The sequence below is a fragment of the Populus alba genome, chromosome 5 (genome assembly GCF_005239225.2).
Source record: "Populus alba chromosome 5, ASM523922v2, whole genome shotgun sequence".
Classification (NCBI taxonomy): Eukaryota; Viridiplantae; Streptophyta; class Magnoliopsida; order Malpighiales; family Salicaceae; genus Populus; species Populus alba.
This window is the reverse complement of record NC_133288.1, coordinates 3,132,230-3,155,219: the sequence shown is the minus strand read 5'-3', so window position 1 is coordinate 3,155,219 and position 22,990 is coordinate 3,132,230. Positions and strand designations below refer to the sequence as shown.

General features: G+C 34.7%; 5 protein-coding genes across 12 annotated transcripts in view; 1 reads left to right on the top strand and 4 right to left on the bottom strand.

Annotated features, from left to right (window-relative positions):
• LOC118051427 (uncharacterized) overlaps window positions 1-12,390 on the top strand; it is a 29,607-nt gene extending 17,217 nt beyond the window's left edge. Inside the window, exons 1-4 of one of the 3 annotated variants that reach the window (XM_073409057.1) lie at window positions 2,287-2,798; window positions 10,164-11,032; window positions 11,130-11,246; window positions 11,375-12,390. In XM_073409057.1, the coding sequence (XP_073265158.1) occupies window positions 10,205-11,032; window positions 11,130-11,246; window positions 11,375-12,235 (1,806 nt within the window). In that variant the 5' untranslated portion in view covers window positions 2,287-2,798; window positions 10,164-10,204 and the 3' untranslated portion in view covers window positions 12,236-12,390. Of the gene's footprint in view, window positions 1-2,286; window positions 2,799-3,369; window positions 4,239-4,335; window positions 4,453-10,163; window positions 11,033-11,129; window positions 11,247-11,374 lie in introns of those variants that run through there. The other 2 variants (XM_073409056.1, XM_035062072.2) reach the window with 2 other exon arrangements.
• The window catches only part of LOC118051423 (probable disease resistance protein At4g27220), a 33,849-nt gene extending 12,342 nt beyond the window's left edge, over window positions 1-21,507 (bottom strand). For 3 of the 6 annotated variants that reach the window (XM_073409048.1, XM_073409043.1, XM_073409052.1), the window contains exon 1: window positions 21,401-21,507. The gene's annotated coding sequence lies outside the window, so the exon portion shown is untranslated. The remainder of the gene's footprint in view (window positions 1-21,400) is intronic. The other 3 variants (XM_073409041.1, XM_073409053.1, XM_073409051.1) reach the window with 2 other exon arrangements.
• Window positions 206-1,893, bottom strand: LOC118051477 (probable protein S-acyltransferase 17). Its single transcript, XM_035062130.2, has 3 exons — window positions 1,831-1,893; window positions 1,629-1,754; window positions 206-865 (listed from the first exon to the last, which is right to left on the bottom strand). The coding sequence occupies exons 1-3, from the start codon at window positions 1,876-1,878 to the stop codon at window positions 587-589; spliced, it is 453 nt and encodes a 150-aa protein (XP_034918021.2). The 5' UTR covers window positions 1,879-1,893; the 3' UTR covers window positions 206-586.
• Window positions 14,340-20,385, bottom strand: LOC118051424 (uncharacterized). The gene is made up of 5 exons (XM_035062069.2): window positions 18,116-20,385; window positions 17,494-17,961; window positions 16,702-17,358; window positions 14,709-15,506; window positions 14,340-14,619 (listed from the first exon to the last, which is right to left on the bottom strand). The coding sequence occupies exons 1-5, from the start codon at window positions 20,228-20,230 to the stop codon at window positions 14,587-14,589; spliced, it is 4,071 nt and encodes a 1,356-aa protein (XP_034917960.1). The 5' UTR covers window positions 20,231-20,385; the 3' UTR covers window positions 14,340-14,586.
• LOC118051478 (uncharacterized) lies at window positions 20,374-21,071 on the bottom strand. The gene is made up of 2 exons (XM_073409235.1): window positions 20,556-21,071; window positions 20,374-20,445 (listed from the first exon to the last, which is right to left on the bottom strand). Exons 1-2 carry the CDS (start codon window positions 21,069-21,071, stop codon window positions 20,374-20,376), a joined length of 588 nt encoding a protein of 195 aa, XP_073265336.1.
• Window positions 21,508-22,990: the final 1,483 nt, after the last annotated feature.

Sequence of the window (22,990 nt, the reverse complement as noted above, 5' to 3'; positions counted from 1 at the left end):
AATTTCAGCTCTCTCTCCTTTTTTTTTTTTTCTATTTATATATATCAACTATTTATCCAATTACTACTATACCCTTATTTATGTATACCCACTTTTAAACCTCCAAGGGCTTTGTTGTGATCTTCTATCTTATTAATTTCAAAACATTACATTTATCTTCATAAAAGCAAAGGTCCCTCCATATCTGCACGGAGATTTTGAAAAGATTTATATGATCACTGCTACAGTAATGCAAAAGGCAAGGTACAAATCAAGCGAGTTTTCTCACAGGCATTGAGTGTATGTGTTCTGATGGCCATTAAGGCTCTCTAGTGTTATGTGTTGCATGTATTTCACTATGTCCTCTTCATTTTCGAGTAAAATTTTCTAGTGCTGTTCTTACTAAATGAGATGTAGATCTATAGTTACACCAATCTGTCCATTACCAGATGCAACTGCGCAATGGGGCACTCCTACAATCCTTTGGTCAATAGCAATGAACAGTGTGATGTGGTGATCCAGACATTCCCACAGCGCTTGATCCCCTTTGAGGCCATGGCCAACCATGTGCGCGTGACAGCTGAGTTAACGCCTGATTGGAGATGTCTCAGGAAGGCTTTGATTTCGTTTTCGAAAATGATGGTCTCATTGATAGCGGGAAAAGGACCTCAAACATGTTGTGAAAGAACCCCTTGTCATACTTGTTTTCCTTGGCTACCACCTGAGAATCTTCGAGGGGCGATCTCCGGAAAAAGGATTTACATTTGCTCTCTGGACGCTTTGTTTCACTGCTCATCCCACTGATGCTTGCTTTAAGTGCTGCAGCGCTAACCCTTGCTTCATTTAGCTTCCTTTGCCAGCTTATGTAGTCTTCCCACTTGAAGGTCTGTAATTCCAGCAAAAAGCAGTGACCACAAGTTTCAGGATTACAGTATTAACCTAGTAGATGAGATTCCAATACTGAGAGCACCGGTTAATCCAAAAAAATTGTGCGCGCATGGAGAGATAGAGGGTGGCTATGGTTGTCTATAAATACCACAAGGGAATTTAAACAACATGATCAACTGGTTGGAGTCATCATATTTAGAGTTGAACAAAAGCATATTAAAATCTAGAGATTATAGCCAAGGTTCTTGCAATTTTCAACATCCTTACTTAATTCTAGCACTTCTAAACCCCCCAGCCCTTTCTCCCAATGCTCCCTATCCCTCTTTTAAATATGGAAGCACAATAACAAACCATAACACCCGCCAAACAAATCAATAAATCTTCTGATTTCAGAAGTTTCTATGTTAATTGCTACCCTTATGGAAAACTCATGGTTGGACAAAACATTAGGAAGCTTGAAGAGGAGAAAGTGCAGGTATTACATGTACCAAGCCGGGAAATTTATATCTGTATTCGTTTTCATGGCTTGACACGGTTAACTTTTCCGTATTTTGCCCATCAGGTAAAGCTGCTGCAATGGAGTCAAAAAGTTACAAAAAAGCCTTCTCCTATGATGTTAATTACTGGCCAAATTCCGCCTCATCCTATATCTGAGAGAAATGGAAAAAACCACATTTAAAAGAGCATCGACATCCAGCCTAATCATATATGAAATGAAAACAACAAAACTATATGAAAGAGTACATGTAAATGAACTAGACCTCATTTGTTGTAGTGTTTGTGAGACAAAGGTTGGCATGGTACCCAAAAAATCCAGCCAACAATAGAGAAACTATGACAAGAAACACCAGCAGAAGTAATTGAGTGTTGTATGAGCTCAGCAGCCACTGTGAACACCAGAAAACCATTAATGACAGAGACAAGAGTATAGCAGCAAATGAAATAAGGAATTCATGACACAACCTGTGCAACATGTGGAGCTAAAACTACGGAATGAATTTCCAACGCCATAATAAACTGTTAAAACAAAAAGAAATGCCACAATTACACTCGTAAGAAATGCCACTATATATGACCTATATATCTTACACTCATTTCGTATCTCTGGCTCCTCTTTCTATTTCTTCTTTCTACAATAACTGGAACTTATTTCACCTTGCAATAAAAAAATCCCTGTCTGGAATCCACTTTGATTTTACCATAACCCACTTTCTGTTTTGTTGATAAAACGCAGAGAAAACTGGAAGAAATCAAAGGTAAAGTTTTTAACGTTTTTGTTATTTGAATTATAAATTGTTTCTGGTTTCTGGTTTCAGCTTGTGTTGATTGAAAAATCGAACTAGGTTTTTCGGCTTAAGATAGAAGAATTCTGGGTTTTGTCAGTTTTATGTGTTTAATTCGATTTTTGGGCGGGATTTCTTATTGGTTTCCATTGATCTTTTTGCGTTTGTTGCCCTTTTGAATTGGTAGACTGGGGAAGTTTTTTTCTTTTTAGAGTTAGTTTTTTGTTTGAATAGAATTGGTTGAACTGTGTTAGGTTTTTTATTAATCGGAATGTTAGGAATTTTTATCTCTTTTTTATCAGGGTTGATTTTTTAAGCTGCTGAGTCGGCGAGGAGCCATGTAGTAGAAGCTTGGCATGGTGTTTGTAAAGTATCTGGAATTAGTGGTTATTGGGTTTAGGATTGTTTAAATGCATTGTGGTTTTCGTGTTGTGTTAGGAGTGTTTAGAGTTGAGAGTCAGTTGTTTTGAGTATTTTGTTTGGTATGAATTTGTTACTTTGAGCTTTGAGAAGTAACGTAGTTTTTACAGTAGTGAGGATTGAGATTTATGTTTTTTTCTTTTTGTGAATGAGGCAATCCTGAAATGTTGTGTCCCGGAGGAGAGGAAAATATTGTGTGCAAATTATTTGGTCTTTGAGCATTTGAAGGTATAGCTATATGCGTGCAGAGTAGGATGGTACACATCACTAGAATTGGTTTCTTTCACCAAGCATTTATGGAGATAGTAAAAACAGTTATTAAACTAATCTTATCAGGGAAAAACAGTGTAATGGGTTCTCTTTAACTGGAAATAGTTAATCATATACAGGGTTTGCTCTTATTTTTATTTTAGAGGGAATTGAATGGTGTGTCATATTCAGGTATTGCAACCTTTACACAAATGCATGGTAAAGAACTGAAGGAGTGTGAAGGACTAGGAGGATAAGAAACTCAATCTTATTATTGGTTAGCTAGGTTTCTTTGGGTTTCTACGTTACCAGTGAAATGGCTTGTTTACAGTACACAGAATGAGAATGTGATGAGGCATTTACTGTTAAACAGCTTATGTAGATTTCTAATTAACATTCTAGTTCATAAAATAAGCCATAATTCCTAAAATCAAGATTCTCTTCCAAGATGTATTTGTAAATAGCATAGGTTAACATTGTAAAGAATTGAAAATCATATCGAATCAATTTAAAGATGTTTTTGTTTTTTGCTTTTTTATTTCATCTGCAGGGTCAATATTGGGATTGGGACACGTGATTGCTTGGCAGGGGATGGAACAAGAGATTAATGATACAGAAGCTGAGCTGGCTGAAGCCTCCACAAAATTGCAGTCAACTGAGAATAACAATATGGAAACTGAGAATCCTATTGAAGCATCGACTAAGTTACAATCTGAAATAAACAACAATGGAGATGGAAATCTTGTGGATGCATTAACTAAAGGTCAATCATCCAGAAAAAGAACCCCCAAATCATTGAGGGCCAAATCTAAAACCATAGAGAAACCTTCAGCTAACAATTCTTTGAAGTCCAAGAAAGCTAAAAGCAGTCCAAAATCTCAAGGAAGAAACAGAAAGAAGAATAAAGATATCATACAAGGCAAGGGAGAAAGAAACAGAAATGAGCATGGTGAAGCTAATAACCTGAATTCGAGTGAAAAGAATGTTTCTAAGAAAGAGCGCATTGAGAAAGGCCAAGAGATTCGAAAGAACCAAGAAAGATTTGTTGGGTCAAATAAGGGTCAAAAGAACCAAAAGAGTGGAGAAAAGCATGGTGTCTTGGTTGACAAAAGCTCGATGAATAAAAAAAACGAAGGAAAACTTGATGAGAAAGAAAAGAATGGACAGGATGAGAAGAAGCAAGAAAAGCTTGGTGGTATGATCTTTATGTGCAGTGCAAAAACCAAGCCAGATTGTTTCCTCTATCGTGTCATGGGTGTCACAATGAATAAAAAGGAACTCATATTGGGTGTGAAACCTGGACTTAAGCTTTTCCTGTATGATTTTGATCTGAAACTTATGTATGGTATCTATGAAGCATCCTCTGCTGGTGGAGTAAAATTGGAGCCCAAGGCTTTTGGTGGTTCCTTCCCATTTCAGGTTTTATTTTAATTTATGAGGCAGACTTCTCTTTTGTAGCATTACTGTTTTCTCATCAACTTTACAGGATCTGCATTCTGATGTTAGTGAGCTCCAGGTGCGGTTTGCTGTTCACAAGGACTGTTTTCCAATCACTGAGAGTGTTTTCAAGAAGGCTATAAAGGACAATTATAATGAGAAGAACAAGTTCAAAACAGAACTTACTGTTCGACAGGTAAAATTTGGCCAGCTCATCTGCTAGCTTGGTATGAATTCTTTTCTGTACATGTATTAGAACTGTTTATCTGGTTACCCTATATATATAAAAAAAATCATCTACAGGGAAGCAAGGATAACAAACAACATACTCCGGAAAACGGGGTGGTCCTTGACCCGGGTGCGTGCTTGATGCATTGGCTGAAGCCACAGATGTATTGTAATTTGTGTTCTTGACTTTCACATCAAGGGTTAGTTCAGACATGGATAAAAGAGCCAGATATATCGAATCAATGACTTGGCGAAAAAGTAAAACCTAGACATGCACCAAAAAACTTTGAAACAAGACACAAGACCCATCTCAAACATGCATAATTGAAGATGATAGAAAATATAGCTCAACCAATCATTCTTTGCTTTAGAGATTAGAGTTAAGACTATTTTATTACATTTCATTTGGTTTTATTATTGGTTTGATTTATCTTCATGTGAATATATTTTATTTAGTAAGTTACTAGTAACTTGACTTGCATTTTATCACAGGTTGGATAATGTTTTTTAACCAAAAAAAATATACAAACTTTTTAAATGTGTTTTTTTTATTTAAATTCTAATTATAAATCAAAAAGATTTACGCATGCATTTAATTAAATACTTTGAGAACCATTTGTGTCAATAAATGTAAAAAATAAAGTGTCCATGCATCAATTTGACTCGTCTTGTTGTAAGTCAACTATATTTTTTAACACAAAAATAATTAATGTATAGGTGTTATTGATGTGTTTTTCAACATCAAGTAAGAAAATATAACCGTGAATCAAAAAATTGATTCTTATAAATAATAAATTGTAGTAAATATCATGTGTTAATAAAATATAAAAGAAATAAAAAAAGTGTTCTACATATAATAGTTAAAAAATAAATGTAAAGAAAAAAATTATAAAAAAATAAAGATAAAAACAAAAAAAAAAGTACAGAGATAAACCAAGTATTGTGATAAATATTTAAAGTGTAAAAAATAATATTTAAAAAAAAAATGTAAGGAAAAAATAAAAAAAAAATAAAAAAAATAAAGATAAAAATGGTGATAAATAAATCAAAATATAAAATGATTAAAAATAACAAGTATAAAAAAAATATTGAAAAAACTTGTTTTCTAAAAAAAAAACCCAAAAATTACAATTTTACCACAAAAAAAATTAACAATTATAATATTTTTACATGAAAACACCATTTATTTATAGTAATTGTAAATCAATGTTTGGGTGGAGTTTTGCCTATTTATAGTTATTGTATTTTACATTACACAGTTTTGACGAGAATTATGAAGATCATTAATTGATTTCTCCTGCTCCTCTCTTCTTCTCCCTCCTTTCTTCCTTTCTCTCCTTTTACTTCCAAACTCTAGGAGCTGCACAGGGATCGAAACCCATCGGTGGGAGCAAGCATGTATCTCAAGCTTTTACGATGATGAACTTTCAGCAATTTGAGCTTTCTGAAATAGTTAAATACAAGCAAAATTAGATACCTCGTTACTTATTTCATGGTTTGCAGAAATTGGAATGATTGGTCGGTACTTACCGTTTGTGCAGACAACTGTTGTATTGTGGTGTTAAGATTTCCAACCCAGGATCCTTTCTTGTCCACTATAGTCAATTTAACTCTCCGCAGCTTGGGAGTGCTCAGCGCTCCGTTGGAGAAAAACTTCATCTCAGGACATTGACTGACAGTTACTTTCACCAGAATGGGAAAATCAAAAGCTGTGTTTTTCTGAGCAAAAGCTAGTTAGGGCTTGGTAAACCATGAAGCTCTAATGTTTCTAATTTGCTGAAGGACAAATCTTCATCTTTTATTCCCTCTCCCTCGTTTGCTACTATTTCGGTAACCATACCGCAGTCCTTTATACTCATTCTTGTGAGTTGCGCCAGACTTTTTGCTGTTGTGGATGTCACCAATTTTACTAATCTTTCGCAATCCCACACATCCAAATTTGTTAGATTTTGGAAAGAAGCACGCGATGGAGCTAAATAAATCAAACTGCGGCAATCATGTACCACTAGAGTTTCAAGAGTCTGCAGAGCTTGGTCCAGTTGGGAATTGCTCTTCCATAAATGCTCTAGGTAAGGAAGAGAATCCAAAAATAAGCGTCGTATCGGTGGAAGAACTGTTGCATGCTCCTCCATACCAACAAGTCTAGACGGGAGCAACTCTTTGAACGTACCACGTCGCACATTAAGTGTTTCCATATTAGGGAACCTTGGAAGGAGATCAAATAGAAAAGTTGAATCACCAAAGCATAATAGTTCGAGAACTTCGAGTTTGTGAAAGAAGTATTCAGGACATTTCAATAATGCCGATGCATCCTTGCTTTCCAAACCTAAATCCTCCAAGTTGGGGAAGATCTGAGAACCAATCAAAAGAAAGCATGCTTGACTTGACGTTTTCTTAACAAGTTTATAGGTTGTGCATAGAAAGATCAACTGAACACTTGACTAAATGAATTGTGCCACGTGTCACGTGAGCTCTGGCTTCAGTTTTGTAATGTTATGAATGCAAAAGCTTTGTCAATCTTTCAATAAGAATTCTGTTTTCGCAGAGGGGCAATGGCTTTTAGATTGAACACATCATACAACATATGTATCCCTCAAAAGAAGTCATCAGGCTTCATTAATTCACCAAAATATTGGAGATGTCAACCAAATTCACCTTGCTTGAATGGAAAACATTAATTAATCATAACAGTCATCATAACAGTAAGATTAATTCATAGTTATTACGGATTTAAACTTAAATGATTGATTTTCAGTGTGTTGAATTTGTTAATTGATTTATTTAATTGATTTGTTATGGGTTAAGAAATTTATTTAAACTTTACTAGAAAATCTGGTCAGATTGGTCTCGAGGTTGAAGATGATAAAATTTTATTTTAGTCATTGATTAATAAAAATTAGAGTTTAGTCCCTCAACTTTAGAAAATAATAATTTGACCTCTGAAATGTATTTTGGAATTTTGGACAGTATTCTTATGAGATTAAGGATCATGAACCTCTTCGATAATTGAATTGTAATAATTTTTAGTTTTAGTCCCTCTATTTTAGAGATTTTACAATTTAGTCCCTACACTTTGAAAAAAAAATTATAGTTTGGTTTCCTAAAATGTAAATTGAGACTCTGGACAGAATTTAATATGGATTATGGGTGAAATTTTAATATGGTTATGTATTTCTGATAATTACAATTTGGTCATCCAATTTTGGTAAAATTACATTTTGGTCCCTATTTGGAAAAAAATATTGTTTTAGTCCCTAAAATTAGGAGACTAAACCTAGATTCTATTATGCATTGGAATCTTTTATTTGGTTTTTTTTTTTTAGTATATTTTCGTATATTTGTTATAGGTACTTCTAATAATCCTCAATACGATTTTTGAGTCTTTCATCTAGTATTCATTGTAGTTCTGTATTTTTTAGGTTTAGTGAGATAATCTTTAATATACATGTAATATAAATAAATATGTATGTTTATTATATGATGATTATGACTAGTTAATTACTTGAATATTTATATATACTGCTTTATTTTTCGAGTACTCGTCTATTTTTGAATTTGTACTCACATTCTGTTGAATTAAATTTTATTTGATATAATATATATTGCTTTGATAATTATATAAATATTTATTATGTCTTAATATAGGACTTGTCAGTAACTTCTTTGCTAACAGAGAGTAGTCATGGCTATCAAACCCAACCAAAGAAGTTGGGTCCCGGGTTACACGGGTGATCCCGGGTCAACCTAAATCAACTCGAAAAAATTAAAAAAATATATAATTTAAGTTCTAATATTTCATATGAAAAAATTAAGAAATAATTCATGTAAATATAAGCTATATATATTATAAATAATGAAGTTTGAAATTCTTTCAAAATATTTTTTTTATCTCACATTGAAAAAGATATTATATTAGTATATTATCCTTTTAAGTTGAAAGTATTTAAACCAAAAAGGTTTTTTATCCCACATTTAAAAAAACATAATGTTTTTCTTATAAACATAATGTGTATATGTGTGTGTGTATTAAAGGGCTTCAAATCCCACATTGAAAAAATAAAATATTATTCTAATATTTATATAATAAACTTTAAAAAGGGTTAATAATCAACTAAAAAAAAATACAAAACAAGAGGAGTCTCTGGCTAGAAGAAAATACACATTTAAAAAAAAATATGTTCTTTTTGATATATTTTGTTTTAAGATCTAGTATATTTTGTATATTTGTTATAGGTATTTCCAATGATCCTCAATAGAATTTTTGAGTCTTTCATCTAGTATTCATTGTAATTTTGTATTTTATAAGTGAGTGAGATAATTATATGAATATTTATTATGTCTTGATATAGGACTTGTCAGTAACTTCATGCTAACAGAGAGCAGTCATGGCTATCAGACCCGAACAAAAAGCTGGGTCCCGGATTACACGGCTGATCCTGGGTCAACCTAAATCAACTAAGAAAAATTAAAAAAATATATATTTTAAATTTTAATATTTCATATGAAAAAATTAAAAAAATAATTCATATAAATATAAGCTATATGTATTATAAATAATCAAGTTTGAAAATTCTTTCAAAAGGTATTTTTTATCTCACATTGAAAGTTTGGTCATTATTTCTTATTTAATTCGTGAGATTTTCCTTTTAGTTTTTACTTAATGTTTTAGATGCTTCACTATTATCTTATTTTAATTTTAATAATATAGTGTGTATTATGTATTATTATTTTTGCTTTAATTATTGATGAGAATTTTTAAACTATCATTTCGTTTTATTAATTTTAAATAATATAATATTTTATAAAATTATAAAAATATTATGTGTTTTTCAATAACTTGTTCTTTTTGATATTAAGTGGAGTATCTAATGAAAGTTTATGTGAAAATTAGAAAGATGTGGAGCGTGTACGTGCCTGGAATAGGGGTGAGGATCATACCTTCCTAAATGGGAGAAGTGGTTGCTGACCTTCGATGTCCATGTGGTCCTCCCTGCATGCTTCGTGAGAGCACTTCATTTCTGAAGGAAATATTTCAATTTTCTCACAGTCACGCACCCAAAGCGTTTTCAACCTCGGCCATTCTGATGTATGTATTCCCGGATAGAATCTCTTTAGTTCTGGTAATTCCACAAGATGCAGAAGGGTAACTTTAGGAAACAAAAACTCAGGACCTTCTTCTAGTCCTTCATCCTTTGCAACAATTTCCTCCACTCCACAATTTACTATCTGAAGCTCTTCAAGTTGTGGAAGTTTTAGGGCTACAGAGGCAGGGAAGAGACTTCTTAGACCAGGACATTCCCGGACATCCACAGTTTTAGACTTCTTAGACCAAGATGTATTCTGTGAAGGACACAGAATGAGAACTGAAGGAGTGTTAGTGATAAGAAACTCAATATTATTATTGGTTAGCTAGGTTTCTTTGGGTTTCTACGGTACCAGTGAAATGGCTTGTTTACAGTACACAGAATGAGAATGTGATGAGGCATTTACTGTTAAACAGCTTATGTAGATTTCTAATTAACATTCTAGTTCATAAAATAAGCCATAATTCCTAAAATCAAGATTCTCTTCCAAGATGTATTTGTAAATAGCATAGGTTAACATTGTAAAGAATTGAAAATCATATTGAATCAATTTAAAGATCTTTTTTTTTTTTTTGCTTTTTTACTTTGCCTGCAGGGTCAATATTGGGATTGGGGCATGTGATTGCTTGGCAGGGGATGGAACAAGAGATTAATGATATAGAAGCTGACCTGGTTGAAGCCTCCACAAAATCGCAGTCAACTGAGAATAACAATATGGAAACTGAGAATCCTATTGAAGCATCGACTAAGTTACAATCTGAAATAAACAACAATGGAGATGGAAATCTTGTGGATGCATTAACTAAAGGTCAATCATCCAGAAAAAGAACCCCCAAATCATTGAGGGCCAAATCTAAAACCATAGAGAAACCTTCAGCTAACAATTTTTTGAAGTCCAAGGAAGCTAAAAGCAGTCCAAAATCTCAAGGAAGAAACAGAAAGAAGAACAAAGATATCATACAAGGCAAGGGAGAAAGAAACAGAAATGAGCATGGTGATGCTAATAACCTGAATTCGAGTGAAAAGAATGTTTCTAAGAAAGAGCGCATTGAGAATGGCCAAGAGATTCGAAAGAACCAAGAAAGATTTGTTGGGTCAAATAAGGGTCAAAAGAACCAAAAGAGTGGAGAAAAGCATGGTGTCTTAGTTGACAGAAGCTTGAGAAATCAAAAAAACAAAGGAAAACTTGATGAGAGAGAAAAGAATGGATGGGATGAGAAGAAGAAAGAAAAGCTTGGTGGTATGATCTTTATGTGCAGTGCAAAAACCAAGCCAGATTGTTTCCTCTATCGTGTCATGGGTGTCACAATGAATAAAAAGGAACTCATATTGGGTGTGAAACCTGGACTTAAGCTTTTCCTGTATGATTTTGATCTGAAACTTATGTATGGTATCTATGAAGCATCCTCTGCTGGTGGAGTAAAATTGGAGCCCAAGGCTTTTGGTGGTTCCTTCCCATTTCAGGTTTTATTTTAATTTATGAGGCAGACTTCTCTTTTGTAGCATTACTGTTTTCTCATCAACTTTACAGGATCTGCATTCTGATGTTGGTGAGTTCCAGGTGCGGTTTGTTGTTCACAAGGACTGTTTTCCAATCACTGAGAGTGCTTTCAAGAAGGCTATAAAGGACAATTATAATGAGAAGAACAAGTTCAAAACAGAACTTACTGTTCGACAGGTAAAATTTGGCCAGCTCATCTGCTAGCTTGGTATGAATTCTTTTCTGTACATGTATTAGAACTGTTTATCTGATTACCCTATATATATATATATATATATATATATAAATCATCTACTTTCTCTTAGGTCCTGAAACTCAGTGCACTTTTCCGCCCAGTTATAGGGCCTGTACGCTCGCCACCAATGGTGACTGTTCAGGACAGAGAAGTTTATGCGGGAGCAAGAGACTTGCAGGTCCATTTGGAAAGGGAAGCATTTGCTAGAGGCAATCATGATGCTAGGAGATACTCTATGCTCTCTGATGAAAGGGATGGACATGTTGAATACCAGCAGGCGGGCTCTATGCACAGAGATGAGTTTCCTTGTGATTTATTCATGAGTGAAAAGGAATATAGAACGTATGGCCTTTCAGGAGAGAGAAGAAAGTTGACTCCCTCTCATCATATTCCATCCACTCTAGACCCGTACCAGAGAGACCAGGAAAGAGAGCACCTTCTTAGACAGCCAGACCCTATATACAGAGACACTGTACCTTTGCAAAGAGAAGCTGTTCTGGCTGTTCCTCTCTACTTGAACCAGCCATATAATTCTAGTGGTAGACGTGAATTGCCACCAGCCGTTACTTCGATACCTCTAACTTCTTCTGGCTCTGCTCTTGCTGCTTTGGACCCATACACAAGGGATCCATATTATACTTACCATCATGGTGCTTCATCTGCAGATGCATATGTGCCACCTCCAAGGAGAGATGAACTTTCTTCAGGTTCCTATTATGTTGATGGTCGTAGAGAGACTTACCTATATGAGGCAGATCCCTTGCGTAGGAGGGAAGCTGATCAAGAGGGTAGATTATACTCAACGCATGCTTCTGATGCATTGTCAAATTATAACAAGTTACTCCAGTACCACGGAGCCAAGCCTGAAACTGCACCTCCATCAGTTTCATCTCGGTACTCCTTTGCTGGGCCATCTGTCTACTATCGCTAACCTTGTTTGCAGATCTCTGCCATGGAGGTCGAAAATAACAGAGATTGAGTGTGTATGGTCGAAAATAACGGAGGATAGCTCAACCCGTCATATTTTGGTTGGGATGGGAGATTGAGCACATCTGAGTTTATTTTATTGTACCTTTATTTGGATTTGTTAATCATGTACTTTAGACTTAATTGTTAGTCCAATTATTGGTAATGTTTTCATTAGGGTTTGTCTTAACTATCTAACTGTATTTATCTATTAAAAAAATTGCATCTTTGCAAGAGACGTCTCTGCCCTCTCCTCTGACTTCCTTATTCATTTTTCATTCCTTCTTCAATTCGTTGTTTCCCATCAGAAATGAGGTTTCTTCATGTTCCTATTATGTTGATGGTCGATGAGAGACTTACCTCTTTGAGGCTGATCCCTTGCATCGTAGGGAAACTGATAAAGTGGATAAATTATACTCCAACATACGCTGCTGATGCATTATCAAATTATAACCAGGTGCTCTATAGTATGGACTTCAACTGTATGCTAGATTGCAGATTCATGCATGACTTGGCCATTTACTGCTAAATAATTAGGAAAGTGAGATTGCTTCAGAAGTGATTGTGAACAAGAGTGACCATCATTAAGCTATAGTATCAAGAGAGAACGGGGTTTAAGAGGATAACCTGTGAGCAATCGTGAACATCCATCTGTGACTGCTATTTCTTCCACTGCCTTGCAATTGCATATCTCAAGGTTTTTGAGTTTCTCAAGTCTTGCAACCATAGATGGTGATAATACATGTTTTAGTCTACCACAAGCATCGACAATTAAGCTTGAATTTTGAAAGGAAGAAGGCATATCGAGAACAGGGCCCTGCCATAACTTCTCCAGGTTAATCAACGACAGCTTCAGATCCCTTAGCTTAGGGAACACATCCTGAAACAAAATGCTTTGTTTCATAAGTGATTTTTTTTTTTATTCGAAACGGAGTGAAATGATAAATTTGATCATATATTATGCACAGACAAGCAAGGATAACGAACAACATACCCCAGAAAACGGGTGGTCCTGACCCGGGTGCGTGTTTGATGCATTGGCTGAAGCCACAGATGTATTGTAATTTGTGTTCTTGACTTTCACATCAAGGGTTAGTTCAGACATGGATAAAAACGGAGCAAAGAGCCAGATATATCGAATCAACGACTTGGCGAAAAAGTAAAACCTAGACATGCACCAAAAAACTTTGAAACAAGACACGAGACCCATCTCAAACATGCATGATTGAAGATGATTGAAAATATAGCTCAACCAATCATTCTTTGCTTTAGAGATTAGAGTTAAGACTATTTTATTACATTTCATTTGGTTTTATTATTGGGGTTGATTTATCTTCATGTCAATACATTTTATTTAGTAAGCTACTAGTAATTTGACTTGCATTTTATCACAGGTCGTATAATGTTTTTTAACAAAAATAAATATACAAGCTTTTCAAATGTGTTTTTTATTTATTTAAATTCTAATTATAAATCAAAAGATTTATGCATGTATTTAATTAAATACTTTGAGAACCATTTGTGTCAATAAATGTAAAAAATAAAATATTCATGCGTCAATTCGACTTGTCTCGTTGTAGGTCAACTATTTTTTTTTAACGCAAAATAATTAATGTATAAGTTTTATTGACGTGTTTTTCGACATAAGGTAAGAAATATAACCATGAATCAAGAAATAGATACTTATATATAATAAATTATAGTAAATATCATATATGTTAATAAAATAAAAATAAATAAAAAAAGTGTTCTACATATAATAGTTTTAAAAAAAATGTAAAGAAAAATTATAAAAAATAAAGATAAAAACAAAAAAATAGTACAATGATAAACCAAGTATTGTGATAAATATTTAAAGTGTAAAAAAATAATATTAAAAAAAAGTGTAAGGAAAAAAATAAAGAAATATTAAAAAAATAAAGATAAAAAATGGTGATAAGTAAATCAAATAAAAATGATAAAAATAACAAGTATAAAAAAAATATTGAAAAAACTTGTTTTCTAAAAAAAAACCCCAAAAATTACAATTTTACCACAAAAAAAATTAACAAAAATTTACAATTATAATATTTTTACATGAAAACACCATTTATTTATAGTAATTGTAAATCAATGTTTGGGTAGAGTTTTGCTATTTATAGTATTGTATTTTACATTACACAGTTTTGACGATGAATTATGAAGATCATTAATTGATTTCTCCTGCTCCTCTCTTCTTCTTCTCCCTCCTTTCTTCCTTTCTCTCCTTTTACTTCCAACTCTAGTAGCTGCACAGGGATCGAACCCATCGGTGGAGCAAGCATGTATCTCAAGCTTTTACGATGATGAACTTTCAGCAATTTGAGCTTTCTGAAATAGTTAAATACAAGCAAAATTAGATACCTAGTTAGAACTTATTTCATGGTTTGCAGAAATTGGAATGATTGGTCGGTACTTACCGTTTGTGCAGACAACTGTTGTATTGTGGTGTTAAGATTTCGACCCCGGAATCCTTTCTTCTCTACATCATTGAATTTAACTCTCCGCAGCTTGGGAGTGCTCAGTGCTCCGTTGGAGAAAAACTTCATCTCAGGACATTGTTCGACAGTTACTTTTACCAGAGATGGGAAATCAAAGCTGTGTTTTTCTGAGCAAAAGCTAGTTAGGCTTGGTAAACGACGAAGCTCTAATGTTTTTAATTTGCTGAAGACAATCTCTTCTTTTATTCCCTCTCCCTCGTTTGCTACTATTTCGGTAACCATACTGCAGTCCGCTATACTCATTCTTTTGAGTTGCGCCAGACTTTTTGCTGTTGTGGATGTCACCAATTTTACTAATCTTTCGCAATACCACACATCCAAATTTGTTAGATTTTGGAAAGAAGCACGCGATGGAGCTAAATAAATCAAACTGCCGCAATCCCATACCCTTAGAGTTTCAAGAGTCTGCAGAGCTTGGTCCAGTTGGGAATTGCTCTTCCATAAATGCTCTAAGTGTCGTATCGGTGGAAGAACTGTTGCATGCTCCTCCATACCAACAAGTCTAGACGGGAGCAACTCTTTTAACGTACCACGTTCCACATTAAGTGTTTCCATATTAGGGAACCTTGTAAGGAGATCAAATAGAAAAGTTGCATGTGCATCACCAAAGCAAAAGAGTTCCAGATATTTGAGTTTGTGAAAGAAGTCTTGAGGACATTTCAATAATGCCGATGCATCCTTGCTTTCCAAACCTAACTCCTCAAAGTTGGGGAACATCTGAAAACCAATCAAAAGAAAGCATGCTTGACTTGACGTTTTCTTAACAAGTTTATAGGCTGTGCATAGAAAGATCAACTGAACTTGACTAAATGAATTGTGCCACGTGAGCTCTAGCCTCAGTTTAGTAATGTAATGAATGCAAAAGCTTTGTCAATCTTTCAATAAGAATTCTCTTTCTGCAGAGGGGCAGTGGATTTTAGATTGAACACATCATACAACATATGTATCCCTCAAAAGAAGTCATCAGGCTTCATTAATTCACCAAATATTGGGATGTCAACCAAATTCACCTTGCTTTAATGGAAACATAATTAATCATAACAGTGATCATAACAGTAAAATTGATTCATGATTATTACGGATTTAAAGTGAAGTGGTTGATTTTCAGTATATTGTTAGAAATAAGAATTTGTTAATTAATTTATTTAATTGATTTGTTATAAATTAAATTTGTTTAAAATTTGCTAAAAAATCTGGTCAGAATGGTCTCGAGGTTGAAGATAATGAAATTTTATTTTGGTCCTTAATTAATGAAAACTAGAGTTTAGTCCCTCAATTTTAGAAAATAATAATTTGACCTCTGAAATGTATTTTGGAATTTTGGACGGTATTCTTATGAGATTAAGAATGATGAATTTCTGTTCGATAATTGAATTGTGTAATTTTTAGTTTAGTCCCTCTATTTTGGAGATTTGCAATTTAGTCCCTACACTTTGAAAAAAATTATAGTTTGGTTCCTCAAATGTAAATTGAGATTCTGGACAGAATTTAATATGGATTATGGGTGAAACTCCAATATGGTTATGTATTTCTGATAATTATAGTGTGGTCATCTAATTTTGGTAAAATTACATTGGGGTCCCTGTTTTTGGAAAAATTATCGTTTTAGTCCTTAAAATTAGGAGACTAAACCTAGTGTCTATTATGCATTGGAATATTTTATTTGGGTTTTTTTTTTTTAAGTATATTTTGTATATTTATTATAGGTATTTCTAATGATTCTCAATAGAATTTTTTAGTCTTTTACCTAGTATTCATTTTTTAGATAATCTTTAATATACAACACTGTTTTTGCATTGCTAGTAATGAACGTAAGATTCGAGTTGTTATAATAACAGTCTAATTAAAGTTTATGTGAAAATTAGAAAGATGTGGAAAGTGTACGGGCTTGGAATAGGGGTGAGGATCATACCTTCCTAAATGAGAGAAGTGGTTGCTGACCTTCGATGTCCATGTGGTCCTCCCTGCATGCTTCGTGAGAGCACTTTATTTCTGAAGGAAATACTTCAATTTTCTCACAGCAAGACACCCAAAGCGTTTTCAACCTCGGCCATTCTGATGTATGTATTCCCGGATAGAATCTCTTTAGTTCTGGTAATTTCTCAAGATGCAGATAGGTAACTTTAGGAAACAAAAACTCAGGACCTTCTTCTAGTCCTTCATCCTTTGCAACAATTTCCTCCACTCCACAATTTCCTATCAGAAGCTTTTCAAGTTGTGGAAGGTTTTGGGCTATAGAGGCAGGGAAGAGACTTCTTAGACCAAGACATCTATGGACATGCACAACTCTCAATTGAGTGGCTGTAACAGCAAGTCTTTGTTCCACATTTATGAGCGCTTGGAGATCAAAAATCACCTCTACTGAATCACAACCATCTATAAACAGATACTCTAGATTATGGAATCTTCTCAGCATACTGGAAGGGAAAATATTCAGTAAATTCTTTACACGCCGAACCTTCAGTGTCTTGAGTTTGCAAAACGAATCAGGAAGGAGTTCATTGTGCCATATCACCTTCAAATTATCCATGTTGAAAATTCGAAATACCTCCAAGTCAGGGAATGCAACCTGCAGTAACAATTCCATTCTGTTAATAGATTGCCAACGCCCATAACAAAACATCACCTTTGGGGTAAAACATGGAAACAAAATACACGTGTGAGGCAAGCTCACAAATTAAGCATGCTTTTGAAATAAAATCACCTTGTCATCGAAGAGAGCTGATTTTGTGTTGTCAGGTTTGCTCATGGCAGGGCCATCCGCACTTGGTGGGATGGAAATAAATTCCTTCAGCTCAGGGCAATTCCCTAACGTCAGCTCTTTCAGGGAGTGGCATTCAAGCAAGTTAGTGGTGCAGAATCTTGTGAGTTTCGGCAGACCATTGAGCACTAGGCGGAGTAGTTTAGGGAATAGCAGCATTTTGCCTTCTCCGATTCCTTCTGGAACAACTATTTCCTCCATGGACTGGCAATTACGTATTTCAAGCCTTTCGAGTTGAGCAAGACTTTCGACCATAGAAGATGTCAATAAATAGTTTAAATTACTACAACTCTCCACAACAATGCTTGCTAAGTTTTTAACACAGGGAGGCTGCACAGCAGGTTGGTCGTGCCATATCTTTTCCACTTTGATGGAGGTGAGCTTCAGGTCCTCCAAATTGGGGAATAAAATCTGCATACACATATTTTGTTTTATTAAGTTCTTTATATTTTCAGCGAGATAAAAAAAAATCAAAGCCCTTAATTTGTCTACTCATGAGAATGGGTTTTTGTTTTATGAGTTTAAAAGCACAAATAATAGCTTGTTAAAAGAAAGCAAACCAGACCTTTGTATTGAAAAGTGACATGGAAGTCCCAAGCTCATTCCCCGCAACAATTTCTTTTGACCTCGCATCACTTGCTAATAGCTTCTGCCTTCTCTGCGAGTCAGAAGATTCCTCGACATTGGAGTGAAAGCTTGTGAACTGAGGCAGATGTTGCAGTGTCAGTCTACGTAATTGAGTGAACTCTATCGGTTCACCGTCAGCAGTATCATTCTCACTTTCCTCAGAAACAACCTCTTCCATGATCTTGCATTCGACATTGGAGTGAAAGCTTGTGAACTGAGGCAGATGTTGCAGTGTCAGTCTACGTAATTGAGTGAACTCTATCGGTTCACCGTCAGCAGTATCATTCTCACTTTCCTCAGCAACAACCTCTTCCATGATCTTGCATTTAATTATTGTGATTTCTTCAAGTCGCACAAGTCTTCTTGCCATGGAGACTGAAAATAAATTCTTCAACCTATGACAACGTTCTACCTTCAAAATTCTCAAGTTTCCAAGCGAGTCTGCCATAAGTTGGCCATGGCAGATCTTCTCCAAGTTATCCAAATTTTCAAGAAACAGTGAGTCCAAGTTCAGAAAAGCCGTTCGAGGACCCATCCTCATCGAGTTGATGATATATTGAACTCCAGGACAATTTTGGACGTGAAGATGCTTCAGCTGAGGGAAACCTTCCCCGTCCAAGTCATTGAGGATACTCTTAACACCATTCAGGTCTTGCAAATGAAGTTCTTCAGTGATCTTCAGCAGCGTGTTCACCCCCTCCTCCAACTGAATAACAGTATCGAGCTTGAGTTTCAAAGTTCTTGGGGTTGCATCCTTAACAGACCAGTCCCACCCATCTCCAATAAATATTCTGAACCTTTCCAACTTTTGAAAGCACAAAAACAAGTCCTTGGGTATATGATCTGCATCTGTAATTTGCATGTCTAAGGTAATTAAGTTTGGCAGAAGCTTCAATTCTGACAGGCAAGCATTGTTTCTTTCACTGCTTGGTCCTTCAGCCTCCCATTTCAGAAAGCTGTTTCCCATATATAATTCTTCTAGCCGGGTCAAGGAAGAAAGGGCATCTGGTGATATTACTTCAAGCCTTTCACAATTGCTCAAATCTAGAAGTAGCAGACGAGTCAATTTTCCTATTTCTCTTGGCAAACAAACAATATCAGAACTGTTTAAGCTGAGAACTTTCAACTTCTTTAGCTCTCCAACTATAGATATATCTTCCAAAACACAAAGATCCAAACACAGAGTTTGAAGGTTCACAAGAAATTGAAGTGACGAAGGCAGTGGTGAAAGATTAACCTGTGTCAGATCCAAGAGTTTAAGCTCCTTCATTTCTCTGAAAAAGGTGTCTGGTATTTGCAGTGAGGGATCCTCGTTCAGCAGTATAAACGAATTGAGATTTGGACATTCTAATATCGCAGGAAGATCAGGAATTTTCCGGCAAGGCAAAGAGATTGCAGTGTACTGTCGAAGCACATCATTGGCTGGCCATTGTTTGAATTCATCTGCCACGGTAAGCACATGGTGGTCCCTTGATGCAACATCGATGGCAAAACTTTGAACAACATCATGCATTTTCACGCTTCCATCATTGTCACCTTCTAGCAAAAAACAAGAGGCTTTAAGTTCATCCACCAATGTATGCAGTCTGTTTCTTGCTTCTTCCAATGTGGAACGTCCCTTGAACAAATCCAAGCCTATACCATAGCTTAACAAGACTGAGATTGAAGTACCACAAGTTGGGAATAGCCCACAAAGCAAGAACAATGGCTTGATTTCATCACCTCTCAAAGCATTGTAACTCAGTTCTAGACACGAGTAAACGCGTTTGTCAATTTCATCTTTATCAAACCTTGTTAGCTGTTTCAAGGCGTCCTTCCAAGCATATAAATCTTTGTTTTTCAGTGCCCTAGCAACTGTAGCAAGTAAAATCGGCAAACCTGCACATCTTTTGGCTACTTTAGAAGCAACAGGCTGTACACTAGGATTTTTAACAGTAACCCCCACCATCTTTTCGAAAAAATTCCATGCTTCTCTTTCAGGCAAAATTTGAATCGGGAAATTTCTGTTTGCGCCCATCTCGCGAGACAGTACATATTCATTTCTTGAAGACATCAGTATCTTGCATCCTTCATGATCGCTCCCTGAAGGGATTCCAACATCCTCCAATTTAAGTTCTTTCCAAATATCATCAAGAATTACAAGTACTCTAGTCACTTTCTTCAATCTCTCGCATAGTTGACTTGCCCTTCCTCTTATCAGTCTCTGCATCCAATCTTGAGTCCTAGCCCATCTGCTATTTCACCTTGAATTCTTCTGATGTCTGGAGCCTGTGAGACACAAGTGCCAGAACCACCTTATCGAACAGCCTACCCTCCTTGACTTGCTTCAGCAACCTTCAACACAAGTGTGGTCTTCCCACACCACCCATCCCATATACCCCAACCATGTTCACGTCACCATCCTTCAATGCATCCACAATATCATTTAATACAGAATCTCTTGATTCAAAGGCCTCATAATCCTTGACAGGCCCTATACCCGATGGAGCAGCACGGTAAGAAACTCCATCAAATTTCCCCTTTTTCTGGAGATCAGCAATAACTGTCAACTCCTTCTTCGCTGCTTTACCCAACCGATAACGTATCTTTAGATCAGGACACAAACCCATGAAGCACTTCTTACTTGATTCATCTCCAACAACACCACCTCCCCCTTCAATGACCCCATCAACACTTCTCATCCAGTTCAAAACTTCAGCTTCAATCTCTTCCCCATTCCTTCTAGCCTCCTCAATAGAATGAATCACCCTTGTTTTTGCATCTGTCAGCTTCTCAACTTCATTTTTTAAGTTCTGAATATTGGTATTACAATCAAGTACATAACCAATCTGTCTCTTAATGGGAACAACTAACAGCTCAGCAACTTTGGCTACAATAGAAATCAAAACTTCCATGTCCAATGAAACTTAACTCTTCTTCTTGTCTGGAATCAAGCAATCAAGGAACTGCAATGAACAAATTAAATCAAAAGGACTCTTTTCAAATCTTCAGGAACTAAATCAGAAATGAACAGCAAAAGGATTTCTTTGTTGCAAGTCAACTAACATTAATAAAGCAAAAACAACACAAATAATAAACAAACAGCAAAGCAGAGGCTTTTCAAAAGTGTAAAGTAACAAAGAAAGAAAGAAAGCAATCAAGATGAATAGCAAATTAACATCAAGGGGTCTCTGGAATCAAGTGATAAAAATAGAAAAAAGGAAAAGTCCTTAAGCAAGCATACCTCTTGGTTTCAGCTAATCAACAGAGCAGTGACTTCAGACCAGTGAGCAGAGGTGCAAATATTACTGGAGATTATAAACAATGAGGTTTATCAGCAGTGAGAAAGCAAGGGAATCAAGTGATAAAAATTAACATCAAGAGGTCTTTCTGGAATCAAATTAACATCAAGGGGTCTCTGAAATCAAGTGATAAAAATTAAAAAAAGGAAAAGTCTTACTAAGCAAACCATAGGGGCCCGCTCTTGGTTTCAGAACTAATCAACAAACTCCGCAAGTCCTTGACTTCAGACCAGTGAAATCTTTGAGAGTGAAAATCTGTATTTTATAAAAATAAAAAATAATAAAAAAGTTAAATAAATATAAAAAATATCCCAACTAATGGCTAATGAAAATATTAATCTAAATAGTTGAAAAAGTGCATCTTTCCTTCATAAGAACGAGCAAAAGGGAAAAAAAAAAATCTGAAATAGTACTTAATTTAAATCTAAAAATAAAAATAACTAGCAAGCTAATTATTTTTTAATAATAAAGCTCTTTCGAATAATAAAAAAAAATATATATCTTTTTTATTATACTGAATGTGAAACTTTTTCAAGATTTAGAAAATCTAAATAAAAATAATTGTAGAAAGTGTCTCACTTCAAATGGTATTTGGAAGACCAAAATAATTGCAGGCATAGACAGGTAGTTTTCTTTTTGAATCATATGTAATTGTTGTCTAAAACTTCGTCCAATGAGATGTGATCCTATGTATCTTCTGAATCAAATAACCTCCAATTTTCACAGTGATACACACTTTCAAATATGGGAGATAGAATTTCTTGGCTCTGGTAGTTATGGACTTAAAAACGCTTATAACCAAACGTCTTTATACACTAAAAAAAACTTGAAGATGGAATTTTTTGGCAGTTCTTCAACTCTCCAATTATAGCAGTGTCTTCCAGAACACAATACTGTTTCTCAAGAAAAAAAAACAGAAATGGAGATGCAGGGGATCGAACCCTGTACCTCTCGCATGCAAAGCTTCCTGATTTTAAACCATTTGCATTTATAATTTTCAATCCTTTCTATCTATTTTTATTAAAGATTCAGGTGATATTTTTCATGATCAATTTACATTAAGTAAAGTATATAGGTAGGAAAAAAAAAACAAAATATTTTACATTTATCGAACAAGTTTAGTTTAATCAAGGTAATTTTAAAAAAGAAAATAAAAAACCTCCACAAATTATTTTTGATTTGTGTTAAAAAAAAAGTTATGAATATGTAGATTTTTATATATAAATAAAATTTGATTTAATTACAACTTAGTCTTTGTAGTTTATCACAATAAATTAATTAGTTATAGTATAGCATGAGAAAATTAAATAGCCCTTCGATCGATGTTGACCACGCTTAATTTAGTAGTTTTTATTCAAAAAATGGTTTTCTATGCTCATCGTTTTTTTTTATTCTATCTGTTTTTTTATTCTTAAAATTAAAAATAAAATAAAAAGTCAAAATAAGTTGGAAAAGAAAGTGAAATAGACGAGAAGAATCAAGTTATAAATTTATTTAAGAGCATAAGGATTAAATATATAGTTTTTTAAACT